At 38.5% G+C, this 15,274-nt stretch overlaps 1 protein-coding gene across 1 annotated transcript; it reads right to left on the bottom strand.

Moving 5' to 3' along the window:
* Window positions 1–4,825: 4,825 nt before the first annotated feature.
* On the bottom strand, window positions 4,826–13,513 carry LOC121855962 (thymidine phosphorylase-like). The gene is given in 15 exon segments (XM_042351179.1): window positions 4,826–6,056; window positions 6,059–6,086; window positions 6,291–6,405; window positions 7,076–7,178; window positions 7,714–7,770; window positions 7,773–7,835; window positions 8,048–8,050; window positions 8,328–8,475; window positions 8,477–8,568; window positions 8,896–9,033; window positions 9,036–9,128; window positions 10,157–10,260; window positions 10,262–10,331; window positions 10,644–10,721; window positions 13,211–13,513. Coding segments are annotated over 15 exon segments (1,323 nt in total). The 5' UTR covers window positions 13,347–13,513; the 3' UTR covers window positions 4,826–5,961.
* Between the last annotated feature and the right edge of the window lie 1,761 nt (window positions 13,514–15,274).

Below are 15,274 nucleotides of genomic sequence, written 5' to 3'. Positions count from 1 at the left end.
TTGCACTCCACTCTCAAATGTTGCCAGCCTACACCTCCAAACTTTTGTTAACTTTCAAAATTACACACATTCTCACATGTCTCTACACAATTACATAACATAATTAGCCTATGAAATTTAAGAATAGAGACTAATTTTGAAATAATCGTGAAATATTATATTGCAAATTATAGATGAACTGATTTAAGTCTAAACACAATATACACTATTGTAATTAGTTCAATTCCAGAGGCAAAAATAAATATAAACTGTTCCAAAACTGCTTTACTAAACACTAAATATCACATACATAAAAATACTGTATTTTGGGGATCAGAGGAAATTGCGTTCAGCTTGCAAATTTAAGATTTAAATTACAGTAGTCTATTTCACTGTTCTGTATATAATAACCAGAAAATATGACAGTGAAAATCAATTTATTCTTCTGACATGAAATACTTAATTAGTATTCTCGGTGATGGTTTCTATATAATCTAATGGTTACCTGCAAGATGGAAGTTTTGGTGGTGGGGCCAATCTTGAGTTGCATCATCATCCATGGTGATTCTTTATACTGTACTGCTGTTCTCTTACGTCTCTTATACAAAAATAGTTCAACATTAATCTTAAAATTTCTATTCAAGAAAATCATGTGGGTTAGACTATGAAGAACTAGAGTCTCCTCCCCACTAGACTGGCATTTCACACATTAACACAAATATAATGGAAAGTTCCTAATGATAAAACACACAGTAATAATCTATTCTACAGTTGCCACTTACTACATTACCAAAATTTGTTTTCTTTGGAAATTTCTTAATCTTTTGTTTTCATACATAAACTGCAAATCTAGTAGCACAACAGAAAAAATTATTATGAATTACTTATAAAGTGGTTTCCGGTAGTTTGATTTATCTCATTTGGTGAATTAATATACTATCTCTACTAACCCTTTCAGTACTGGATGTCACTTTTAATATTTTATCATTACCAGACAATTTTATTTAACACAGAGACCCCTAGTATCCAAGGGTTAAAACATTACAGTTCTATGTACAATAATCGCTAGTGGTCCATTATGAAGCTTTCATGCTTGGGCCAGTGTCACTTTGGAAACAGACAAGGGAGAAGTTACTGGTCTTCTTGCCATTTTTTATGCATTTTTTCAGTAAATTACCAGTTATGGCAATAGCTGACAGGCTGTTTTCAGCTACTTTGCGGTGCCTAACATTAACCAACCATTAAATTTTTGTACATAAATATCATCACAGTCTTTTTCATTGCATAATAAAATAAATACTATTATACTATATCATTAATTCTATTACATAAAAGGTTATTATTTGGTTTAGCACATCTTCAAATCATAAAAGCATTTGAATTTTAGCACCTCATATATACATTCCTCACTTGAAGCCTTTGAAACGTGTTTCTTTCAGAAAAATCACACAAGTGAATACTTAAATTAGATCAATAAATCTCCAGCCGCCATTTCTTGTCCCACATGAGCTGTCTGGAGCTGTGAGGTATGTACTGCATGCCTCCGCTCCTTCCGACTAGGGTTAGGTGAGGTTAAGTTAGGCGGAGTTACGTTAGGTTAATTTAGTGAAAGTTAGCGGTCTAGATGTTTGGTTTCTGAAATACTTTGATGTATTTTGTTCAGACCTCGCCTCTTGTTTTGATAGAAAATTGTGTTTTGATCAAGGATGACTTGCATCTATTTAAAAAACACGCATTTCATGGAAATGAGGGTCAGATCTGAACAAAATACATCAGAAATCAAACAACTCATGAAAAAATCGAGGTGTGCTAAAAATAATTACCACATAAAAAGATGGACTGGAAAATAGCCCCAAACAGCCTGTCTGGCTGGTTTGCTGTGACATTTAGCCTAAACATACAGTTTATGCTTTAAAACCAACACTGGTACAGTACTGTATGTCATTTAGGCTCATTTGGCATGTGTTTGTGGAATATTTATTAGCTGAAGATGGGTACTGTACTACAAATTCACCGTCCTAGTTATGGGATCATAAGCCAGTGTTTGTGGATTAATAGCCCTCACTCTCGTCAGTATTATCTACATATCTATGTATCGACCAAACCCTTGGCGGTCACTAATTACCCAAATGTAGCAAAAATGTAGCACTAATGAAGTCAAATAATGGTCCTACATGAATAAATCGGACTGCTAATCACTTCTCGACTAGTATTTGGTGTCACAAAGTCACAAAAATTGGAAAACTTTTAATCTGAGTTAATAGATCGCGTGCATGTGCAGGGAGGCGAGTAATTACAAATGTAGCACTTAATGAAGTCAAATGATTTAAGCATAAATCGGGCTGTGAATCACTTCTCGATTATTATTTGGTGTCATAAGTCACAAAAATTGGTAAACTAATTTAATCTGAGTTGTTAGGTTAGATTGCACTTTATCTATTAACTCAAATTCTTTACAATTTTGTGACTTAGCTGACTAAATACTAGTCGAATTAGGTAGGTTAGTACATGCAGCGATCTATTAACTCAGATTAAAGTAAGTTTTCCAATTTTTGTGACTTTGTGACAAATACCAGTCGAAAGTGATTAGCAGTCCGATTTATTCATAGGACCATTATTTGACTTCAGTTGTTGGATTGGTAATTAGTCGGACCCTTGAGGTGTTGTTATTTTTGACATCTGATATGAATATTTCAATTTGACAAAGCATTTCACTAAGGGAGTGACAGTCGTGGTTATTAGATCAATTTGAATGGTATGTACTGTTTACTACAGATCACGGTGTGTCTAGCAGTACTGTCTGTATTGCAATCTTTCACACAGGAGGGCTGTAGTTCTATGGAACAGCCTACCAGCTTCAAAGCTGCCCAAGACAAAACTATCAGAATACTGTAATCGACAGATAAGCCACTGGCAGTCCCATAGAAACAATAAAGTAGCAGTTTTCTTCTACCTGTATGTTACTATACCTTGTAGGAGAATGTTATTCTGTCTATGGATTCAGTTTAAATTAAAGCTTCTATATCACAGTACTGCATAAGTATTGTAGCCTTGTAAGACAACAGTCCACTTCACTTCACCCACCATTGAACTTGGTGGTTTAAACTTGTCAACAATGCGTTCGGTTGTGTTCACGAGATGAGCTTGGCCATATATGTTTATTTTGGGGGAAGGGGCAGAAAATATTGCTGTTACACTATTACGTATCTTACTTTAACTTATAAAAATTATATTTCAATTAATATATCCGTAAATTGTCATTTACATGGTTACATTGAAAGTTATATGTAGAGACAACCAATAGTTGGAACAAACACTGTCATGTCTGGGGTCCGGGTTTAACACAACACACCTTGGTAACACAGCTATTGAAACACTATTGAGCCAGACAAATACAGATACAGTACACATACAGAGTGGACAATAAGAACATGGCTGAGCCAAGTGTAGGCACTGAACCCTCTTAGTAACACCAGTTATATGTTGTATTGTACATTAATACTTGTAACATGATGTTGATATCAGAATATTACCGCGGTTTATTTATTTATTTATTTACACATAAAAGGGTCGCAAAGAGCACATGGTATCTTGCCAATTACAGAACTCGAACACTTGACATAACAATAGGAGATACGCGCGTTACCACTGTAGTGAGGTTGTGGGGTACGGTTGTTTGAGTTCACACTCGGATGGAATGGAGAAAGAAACTCACAATGTGCTCTGTATACATCTTGTATTGGATGTACAATGCAGCGGTGCTGGGAAGTGGCAGCGTGGTTACAAACGTGATGTGAGAGAGCTGGTTGGTGAGGATGCTCAGAGGACCACCTTGTGGGTCGCCATGCTCGCCGGCAGGAGCGAGGGCCGCCAGGCAGGAGGAGGAGGAGGTGTTGCTGGCTGGTTGGTGTGGAGTAGAAGTAGGTCACCACGAGGTCAGGTCTTATATAGCGGAGGTAGGCGTGGCTTAATAGTTGACCTCCGTGATGTAAGGCGGCGCTGGTTGACCTAGACCACGAGTCATACACTGGGGAATTCGCGGGTCGGCTACTCAGCGACAAACGGCGTTTGTAGGAAGGATCCACTACAAGGCCTTCGACTCCTGGGCCGGTGATATGGGGTCGGATCGTTCAGGTGTGTGAACGTCCTTATTATAAGACCCACTAGCAGTTGCTTAATTTACCTTTTTCTTACTATGGTCCAAGATATTCAGTTCGTTGTCAATATACTCACCAGGTCCTTTTCACATTTTTACGATTTCAGAGGTCAAAGGTCACCACATTGTAGTTGTAGTATATAAATGATCTGGAACTCTACAGAAATATGCTTTGTAACAGGCATCGGACATCATCGTAGATCTTTTCTTTTCTTTCTTTTTTATTTTGAGTTGGACTCTTTTACTGAGCTCAGAGTTCAATAAAAATGGAAAATTTGGGGCTCTTAAGACATTATTGCCCATCCGTCAACCATCTTACTCGTGAGTTCACCGAAAATGCTCAAATTTAGGTTTGTGTACTATTGGACCTAATCAAGACTTTTTTTTATCCTCTTCACCACTGGTCGGCTCGTTAGCCGCTTGGGCGATCGGTCACTACTTACTTTCCTGTGGGAGTGGATGAAAGAGATAACTGCATTCTCTTGCAATTTTGGCTTCCCTCGTTAACATTTAAGATGACTTTGACTAACACCTTTGTTTAGTTCATTATCTTGTAAATACTGTAATTATGAATGTGCAAATTAATTCTTTAAGTTTTTCTGGGCTTACGGTATATTTTGATACAAAAGCAAAAGTACAGTAAGCGCGATACTTTACATACAACTATTTGGGTTCCATTCAATTGAGAAATTAGATTACTATTTTTTATTGCCGATTACAGGTAAATGATACATTGGTTGTATATTAATGAACAAAGCATTCTTTGGTTCATGCTACAGAGTGATTGATTAATACAAACTATACTAAACAAAAGGTGGTCATTTAACAACCAATAAATGCAGGGTGGACCGTGAATCTGAAATAAGCACCACCTATCTTAGCGCAGTCATCTACTGTACCTGATGCAAAGGTACTAAAAATGCCATTTCTGTAAAAGTACTGTCACTGAGAGAAAAGGTTAATAGTCAAATTAAAAAGTAACCTCAAATTAAATTTACGTAATAAGAATATGAGTTAGCAATAAAATCACCATTTATTTACTTAGATTAGATTGCAAAATAATTTTAGATTAAAACTTTAAGTCATTGAAAGTACTTAGTCCACACAGCACCATAACTCACCCCAACACACCTATAACCACAGTTTACACAACTGTACATTCACTGACAAAGTCTCACAAAATATTTAAAATCATACCGTAGGAAAATAAGCTATACCTTGGACAAACGACGCCGAAACTAATGGGCAATTTTTCATCAACGTATGCATGAGTCAGGCGCCCAGTGGTCATCATAATTCTATCCTAACTCAAGCTGTACTAACGCTGGTATGATAACAGTTCTACATGAACTCCCAATACTACATGAACAACCAATACAATATTTCTAGACTGAATGGCTAGGACAAAATATCGGTCCTATAATGTCTCCTGAAGGTCACAGCTACACCCATGCAATTACGACTGTCGGTATAATCTATTTTATTTTCGGTCTGAAGGATATAAAACTTAACTTTATCATTATTAAACATAAAAACTTCCATGTGTTGGCTTTAATACCAAGAAAAAGTTAAGGTGGCGTCACACTGGCATTCTTTCGTCAACTTTTGTCTACTAGAGCTTGTCCTGTCGCCCTGCTGAGATATCCTGCTGGTTATCAGTCAGACTTTCTCTCACTGGTAAGGATATTAGGTGGGAGAAGCAGAAAGTGGTTCTCCTGAGAGATGAGAAGCAAAAGTAGTCGGTCAAATAAAATGGAGCCTTACAATAAGGTCCTGTAATTTAAAGACATCTCTAGACAACTCGGGCAGCAATCAGAGATACTTCTTCAAAGTGTGGCATTGGGGTTGATAATGAGAGCAGCCTGGGTGTTGGCAAGGACAGTCTCAGGTAGTGGTCCGTCGTGGTGCAACTCCGCCCAAGCTTCCCTTCCTTCACACTCTCCCCCACAACCTGGGAAAAAAAACAGTCCCTTTTTATAATGCAGCCCAAGACACTCCTACTGCAAAAATACACTTGTTGCAACTAAACCAAACCACTCCATTGATGATTATCCTCAAGACAAATATATATATATAATTTCCACTTATTATTATATATACTGTAAATCAGTATTGCGTTGATATTTTTATAAGGAAAAGGAGAAGGGTTGGTTACTTTATGCAGGACGATGCCGACAGCATAGTTGATTGGTTCACCCACACGGTTACGGCCAGCCCCAAGCGCCAGGCTCACCTTGGCCAGGGCCATGGCGTCCATGTCACCAACATTCCTGCAACACGTTCATTAATCAATTACATAACACCGTACAAACACAATAAAGGTGCGGCGGCCGAGAACCGAAAGCACTAGCCTCCTGTCCTAAGGTGGTCGGTTCAATCCTGGGAACCACCTCTGCTGTGTCCACTCTCTAACAGTCTTGGATATGGGATTTGCTTTCATTTACATACCCACACACACGCGAGGACTTCCTGATAATAAAACCTTCTCTCTATTACTAAACTGACTTATGATAATAGTCAGACTTAACTTAGTTGCTTAGAGCACCCTTGTTGGATCATAAACCTAAAAAAATAATAATTTGTTAAAGTAGCTGAAAATAAACTGAACTATAGCCCGATCAACTTAGTTTGAGTCACTCAGTCATGAAGCCTCAGGGTGCACAACCACAAAGCTTTAAGTGGTAAAGTGCTCCTTTCTTCAAAATGTGTTGTATGTTTAAGGTTTATGTTGAAAACTGGAGCACAGTAAATGAATATATATATATTTGCCAAACAGTAAGAGAAATGTGTAATTTTTTTGCAAATGTTAGTTTTAAAGGTGAAGTCATAACTAGAAACACCAACCAGCACTGGCAGAACAATAGACGCAGTTTAAAACATAATACCACCTTAAATTAATTAATTCAATAATTCTAAGGTGACAAGATGACATAGTGAAGCATACCTGAGGTGGAGGCCGGGACGAGGGTAGTGTGGGCGGCGCACGGCAGGTGGTGGTAGTCCCTTTTGTCTCCACACAATGATTTCGCCACCTCCTCACTCACTCCCTGCACCACACACAATGAAGATAAAGTAACATAACTGGGTGAATGAATGAATGAACTAATTCAACATGACATGCAATGGCCATTGAGCAAATAAACTATACTGAACAGGCATAACGAAAGATTGCATAAGTATAGGCTACGAAAGTAATATAAGTTTGACAAGCATCTTATTACAGTAATAATATTAATATATAACTTTTGCAACAACTGCTGATACGGGCGTGTTGAACAATGGGTCCACCACCACCGTGTGTGTCAGACCCGCACACAAATGCCACAATGTCTAGCGTAATGTCACATCAATTGCTTTACGAAAAACAACGTGCCTTCGTTGGAAGCAGTAACCACAAAAGACAATTTATATATGTACTTATGGTAATCCATAAATTAATTCAGGCCAGGAAGACGTTAAGTATGAACGTACGGTCAGGGTACGGCTAAGTGATAATATTCACTCAATAAAGGCAATAATGTACTGTACACAGTAGGTCACCCACGGAGATCTTACATATATAAATACAGTTATAATACAGTACCTGCTTTGGAGCATCTTACAAAAAGTTGCCCTGGCGGAGCCGTCAGCGAGACCCGGTTCATTGTGACGCGGCCATCCTCCACGGACGTCACTACTCCGGAGCTCACCAGCAGCTCCGCTCCCTGCCGGCAAGGCAAGCCACAGAATAAACAGAAAATCTTGTTGGAAAATATTTCAATTTCGACCAAGCTTTTCAAATTCCCGGGTATACCCTAAGCCAATACTAGTTCCTCCCTCTTTCTCTCACACACACACCAGCTCAAGCTCCAATGCAGACAAATACTTAATACTACATCAAATTTATAACCAGAGACTATACACGTAACACACAACCTTACGTACTTTCAATACATGCACTCAAAACTTGTACGCTCTCACGAGGCTACGTATTTCCACATACTGCATTGTATACCTTAACTACTTTCTCTCAATCAACAAACAATTACCTTCGGGTTCTAAACTTCTAATGACTCTTGTTACCGAATAAAACATCAAACTTCTACTTATTTACCTTCTGTCTGATATAATCTCTAACATTCATTACACCCATTTTTATTTCCTCCCAACTTTACAATCTGCTAAAAGGGTGAGTGATACAACATGCACTTACCTAAATGTGTTACTAACTCTTGGAGGCTTCGAGGCTGGCCTCGCATACAATCCAGACCTCCTGACCTCGAAGAGTTGCCTATTGTCTTGCCGAGGAGAATATCCATTTTGGAAATGATGGCACTGGCTTTCATGCCCAAACCCTTGGCCCGCCGTCACCAGCTCGTGTCCCAGCTTCTTTGCCTCTTCTTTCGTCGTCATAAAGGCACCTCGACCATATTTCACGTCGATTACCAACGATCACCGACTCCGCCGCCTTCTTGTACGATAGATGCTGTTCCACCACAAATATTTGTTAAATAATTTTCATTTAATATTGAGCAGCGCAAATCTTTCCAACTTACTAAACAGGACGATGGAATACGAGAACAGCCTATAGTACTTTATTATTACATCACAGATCGAAAAAATCTGAGGAATTTTAACGTCTGAAGTTTTCAAATCATGGGACAAAGTTCTCCCGATAAAGTTATCACGATAAAGATGACAACCAGAAGTTTGTAATCAATCACACTTACATATTAATCTTTAAACAAACTGAAGATAATGAATGGCAAATTAAATATTTATACAAATGAACTGAAAGTTGAAAATATAAGAGCGGACAAGAGCGTGTTGAGGGTAATGAAAAACTGTATGATCGTACACACAATGAGCGGGAAAGGCCGTGATCGTGGAGGTGACGTCCCTGACGGCGTACATGCGCGGTCGGCAGGCACAATGTTTGAGGTCTGACCAGTGATGCAGCACAGCCTCACTCCAGTGCCATGTATCTCCTCCTCACTTAGATTCACCCGAAACCTGATGGTAGAGAAGAGGCTCAAGGCTGATATGAGACCCCGAGAAACAAAACTGGATTCTAAAGGAACTTATATCCGTGGGAAAATATGAAAGGTTAGATAGAAGAGAAAGAGGAAGAGGGGTATTAAACTGGGGTTTACTAAAATATTCTTAAATCTTAATTGAAAGAAGCTAAGATGAAAAAAATTAATGATACGCTAAAGATACCGCCCTGTTCGACATTTTGAAGACTAGTTACAACTCAAATGATTTAGAGTAAGTCTTAAAGTTCTTTGACTGTTACCTTTACCGTATCAGTCGTAGATTCTCTCCGTCCTAACTATATTGGTCTTATCCAGATATAAATAATGCCTTCACACACATGGTGTGAGAACCGGTGCGATTCTATCGAAGACCAGTGTTGATTTTGAAAGATGTGCTCTCCTCTCTGAGCAGTGTTGGACTTTGTTCGTCGCTAAGGAGGCACAGAAGCGAGATGTCGCAACTTAAATCAGCACGTTAAGAAGTTGGACACAACCACTCTTTGGCCTTACGGTGCAGTTACTGAACAGTATATTGGTGTGTTTATTGTTCATTCACAAGGTGCCAGTACAGCTGACAGTGAACATCAAATATATCAGGCATTTGATCACCAGTGAGCAGTTGGTTATTTTACTACAATGAGATGTTCCACATTTTCAGTACAGTATCTTATCTTGCGTAAAAAAAACATCATCTTTAAGATTGGAAAGGATCTTTATAATATCATCGTTTTAAGTTCAATGTCAGAATTCTGATGATATGCAAAATAGACCAAACTAAACATATTAAAGATATATCACTTATTACTGTTTAGCCTGATAAAATTTCTTAATACATAGTTATGGAGGAATGTCCTGTTAAGATTCTCCTTGCATCTGTTTACAAAAGTAATTATTCAAATTATTCCATTCAAACTGAAGTCTTCAATTATCATGTTTTAGTTCCTGTGACGCTGTGTTAAATCTAAAACATTTACCTGTTATTATAATGCTACACCACAGTAGTCACCTGGGATGCTTTCGAGCTTATCAAGGGTGCCACCAGTGTTGCCAGACCCTCTGCCGCTTATCATGGGCACCTTGAGTCCCAAGCTGCCAGAGCTGGGGTTAACGCAATGACACCTTATCGCCCACCCATATTTTGTGTGTCCCCCAACACCGATCCTTAGGCGACAGCACGGAACCTTCCAAGGAAAACAAACATTAACGTCATTTTACTGTACCTGGCAGTGTATTAACATAGAATACATAAAGACCATAATTATCAAAAGCAGTAATACATTATACTATCAAAATACTAGAAAATAACACTACGTTACACCCTGATTCTCACGCCCAGACATATTGGGTGACAGGTTGTTTTTAGGAATGTGTGGTTGTGGAACTAATTTATACCACAGCTTTAGCACTACACTATTCTATCTCTCACACACACACACGTACGCTCATTCTACACACAAAAAAAACAGACTCCAGATAAAGTGCTTATATCTCACTGAGTCCCATGCCGATGGTGAGAGCGACCGTCTCCCTGTCTGTCATCCCTCGCACCTTAATCGCCATGAGTAAGGCTCCTGTTAAGAAATTAATATAATAAAGTATAACCTCGATTATCCGATTTATATGGGAAGGTGGAGTCGGATATGCCAGACAGTCGGATAATCGAAGGAAAAACCACATAGTTTTATACAATAAAATAGGAAACCAAATAGTAATTAAGTATAAATACAGTCGACTCTCCTACAACAAGGTATTGGATTCTTTAAAACCTTTTGGGCTTCAATACCAGCTGTTCAGTAACGCTTTACCAGAAACATAAAATAACTACAGTAAAGTATATAGATCAACTTAACATAATGCTTCCATTTAATTCTGTACCAATCAAATGCAACTTACCGACTCCAGCTTCTACAGTGCCACTATCCATCACATTATAAAGCTCTACTAAGTCCCATATCCTGCAACGTTTATTCTGATCCACATTTCGCATCTAGTTGCTAAGTAAACTTCTATGTACAGAGCTAAACAAACGATAACCTGGAAATACGAGTACTCTGTAACAAGCCCCAACATTGTATTCTCTACCACAGGGACAGTGGTCTGATAAACACTTTTAACATCTGTACTGTAATCCTGTTTACGCTCCCGCTCATAGGATAAGTATGGGGTGCACAATAAACTAGCTCCTGTCCACTGTAAAAAAAAGGCTGAGAACTGTCAATTTATAATAGTAGCGTGAAGAACATACACCAGTGTCTTAGCCAGACCGTAGGAATGTTTATAGTTATGCAGTGTATTGAACTAATGGCCAACTATAAGTCGAGCAACGAATAATTAGCCAAAGCCCCGAGTATAGAATTAGCCAATGAAAAGTTAGCTGTTAGTAAGCTAAGTTACGCCTCGAACTTAATGGGGAATCTAGTGGAGGAGAGAGGTAGTGTTGAGAGACTGGTGGAGGAGGATGAGCTGGAGTCATTTCAACCATTGATCGCGATTCAGGGAGTGAGGGTAGCTGACTAGCAGGAAATAGGGGGTGGCCGATAGGGAGACACAACTGGGGGAAATAGATAAAAAGCATGTTAGGTTTTCAGTTAGTATAATGTATAAAATATATTACTTAACATTAGTTATTACACACATCTACCTTCAGGCTTGGTTAACTGCGTAAAAGTGTATCAGTCTATAAAGACTAGGTTATGATCCTAGGTCGTAAAACATAACTCTGGTTTCAATCTTTCGACTGTACCTACAGGCTCTGAACATTGAGTTTGTTTTGAGAACATTCCTGTTGTAGTTTGAACTGTCTCTATACCCCTATGCACACAGCTGCGTTACGTCCATGTTCTCACAATGTCCAGTGAATGACCTTGTGTGTGTGTATGTGGATGAGTGTACAGTACTTCACAGTATATGTCAAACCGACCATTAAGTAATATATATTCAAGTGGTTCGTGTTAAGGAAATGTAGGCTATACTGACACAGATCCCATTTACTGTGTAACTTGGTGACCATTCTGAAGGTAATTTAACCTGGAATTTGAGGAAACATTCGTATTGGGTGGTGGGTTGGCTCTCTGAATTGCCAGTAGGCTTTCTGAAGAATAAAAAGGAAAATAACAAAGGAAACAAAACTGTGGGTCGTGATATGAGGAGGTATCAGAGACAAAGCAATGGTTTGTAGTAGTTCATGTCTGTGTCTTAACGAGGATATATACTGTACTGTATGTGTGTCAGTCTCCACGGTAAACAGCTGGAAGAGGAATACGATATAATAAAATGTCATACCCTCTATGTCTTATTTCTTATAAAAGGAATTAGGTTAAATTGACTCTCCCTTTTAATTTTAGTATTTGACGGACGAAAGTGATTGACATACAGATATTAATTTCAAATTCTTATCAAGACGGAACTAGAGTGAGATCATTGATATTTTTTATAATATTATTTATGTCATATTACCCATCAAATACTAAATATTAAACTTATTTTTTTAAAAAAATAAATCAACAAATATAGTCCACATTATCAAGGGCGTGTTATCCAGTATGACGTTACCACACTGCGTTTCATCCGGATACTGCGGTTTCTGTACTGTAACTGATAATAAACTTGACAACAGACCAACTGCCCGAACGGCTGACAAATAAGTGAACTGATAAATTGGATGATAAAATTTAATTTTGTTATAATTTTAGCTCTGCAATTACCCCCAACTTATAATTTGTTAGGTTTCATCAACAATTTTAATACTATAAATTATTTTTCAAGAAACATGATAAATACACAAGATAAAGTGATGCGGAAAAATCAAGAACTATCTGCAGAAGTGTTCACATTATATCGCCTAACTTCTAGGTGTTGGTTGTCCACACTGACTCGGTACTACTACAGAAAAATAAAAATACATAGTGGATAATAACATTATCAACATGGCTGAGCCAGTTTTCCATTCAGCTGGCGAGAGTTGTCTCTTAAATGAAAATAATTATTTTTTATACCTGTAATGTACTGCCTTTCCATCTAAGCTACAAGAAATACTTCCTACAGGATGATGTTGTACCACCTAACTGGCAGTCGTCCATAATGGACTTGTCACATATGGCACGTACGAGGAAGGCGATCTGGTCGTCAGTGAATTCCTGACCTTCACTCTTTATCGCCAACAGCTCCGGGATCCTCCATTCTCCTCCCTGACCCATCACGGTAACTCTCTGACACTGAAACTTCTGTTGCTGACACTGGGACCTCTGTTACCGATACTGAGACGTCTGTTGCTGACACTGGGACTTGGGTTGTATTGCAGCTGCAAGCTTCTGGAAGTTCAACTTGGCTGGATTGTGTTAGTACTTCACACGTCAGTCACCACCTGTGTGTACACGTATTCATTGTTTAATTACTGTAAGTCAATATGTTAAAGTAAGTGTGTGTGTGTGTGTGTGTGCATCTGTGTCCGTACATTCATTAAATTATAAATATCAATAATATGCTGAAAATTGGGAACTGTAAACACACAATTGAAACTCCGAGCAGAAACCTTAAGCCATAAGAATTAAAAGAGCTATTTGAAGTCCAGTACTGTTCTCGATTCCACAGCTTGAGATGGTGGTTCATTCCATAGGTCTATCACCCTCTGTGTGAAGAAATATTTTCTTATGTTCATTCTGCATGATAACTTTAGGAGCTTGTAGTTGCCCCTCGTGTTGATGGTACGTGATATCACAAAAGAAATGTCCGGTTCATGTTTTTCTTTCATTTCAAGATTTAGAAAGTTTCAATATCTGCCATATTGTGCCTTGTCCGGAAACATCTTAAGTCACTCTGTGTTGCACCTTTTCTGGGGATGTTAGGTCTGCCTGGGGGTAAGGGTGTCCATGCCTGTATACAATATACAGCAAAATATCTCAAATTTGCTAAAGAATTCAATAGTGTACCTCATGTGTGGCTGAAAATTAAATTGGGGGAAACGGAATGCGGGGAAGGTCCAAGAATGGGCCAGAAACTTTCTTCTCCTGACAGTAGTACATGGTAATTAATGACACGAAACCACCACGTGTACCCGTGACACGGTGGCAAGTGAGGTACCACAGGAATTGTGCTGAGACCATTTTTGTTTGCTTGTTTCATAAATTATATGCCAGAAGATATATACTCCTCCATACATATGTTTGAGAGACAACGCTAAGTTATCCAGGGAATCAAGAACCAAAACGGACTGTGTTGTTGTTGTTATAAAAGTTATTTCTGCGCTTCAACAACAATGGTCTTATAGCGTGTAACAGGGTGAGTAAAACGCCAGTCCACCAACAACATAAAAATTATGGATATATAACTGTGGTCGTGAAACGTTATCTCACAGGCAACACGACACTGTCGGCCTTGGCTCGGTGGAGAATGCCAGATTCCACTATTCGTCTATTACCAACTCCGCATATATCGCCATATCGTTAATTCAGGCAAATTAATTCGAATGAATGAAGTATTTAGCAACTGTTGGCATCGATGTCATTATGTATACAAGCGTTCGTTAAAAAAATATTGTTATCCAATTGACAAATTTTTCCCTATCCTCCACTGAATTCTTGGTAGTACTGTGGGAGTGTGGGCGGGCAGTAATATAACTTCATAACTATGCGGACACGTATAAAACGGGAAGATAGCGGTTGTAGCATTAGTAAATATGACAAATTTGTGAGGAGGTACAAAGGCCAGCATAAGGACAGAACCAGACAATGTGATGTAGCCGTGTCCAGAATTAAGCTAGCATACAGACGCATCTGGCAACTTTGGCATGTGAGTAACGCTGTACCCATACCAGAACACTCATCCTGTAGTCTTTGTGATAAACTCAAAGCACACACTTGAACACTATATTACTGAATGTGACACTGTCAAAGACTTCAGGCCACCTGGCTTATTGTATCATGAACTTTGTAATTACTACAATGAATCGGGGGTGCTTGAGGACATTCTTGCTGCTTATCCCAAATTTGCTAGCCCACACTGATTAATCTTCAATTAGAATATGACGTCCAAGTATATGAACCACTGTCTTAAGAGTGGCAGGAACAGTGACATCACCCACAAAACTCTGAATATACATAGATACTGTTAATGAATATGATGTATT

Source organism: Homarus americanus, unplaced genomic scaffold (genome assembly GCF_018991925.1).
Source record: "Homarus americanus isolate GMGI-L3 unplaced genomic scaffold, GMGI_Hamer_2.0 scaffold19117, whole genome shotgun sequence".
Lineage (NCBI taxonomy): Eukaryota > Metazoa > Arthropoda > Malacostraca > Decapoda > Nephropidae > Homarus > Homarus americanus.
The sequence above is the reverse complement of the archived record's forward strand: the minus strand, read 5'-3'. Positions and strand labels throughout refer to the sequence as shown.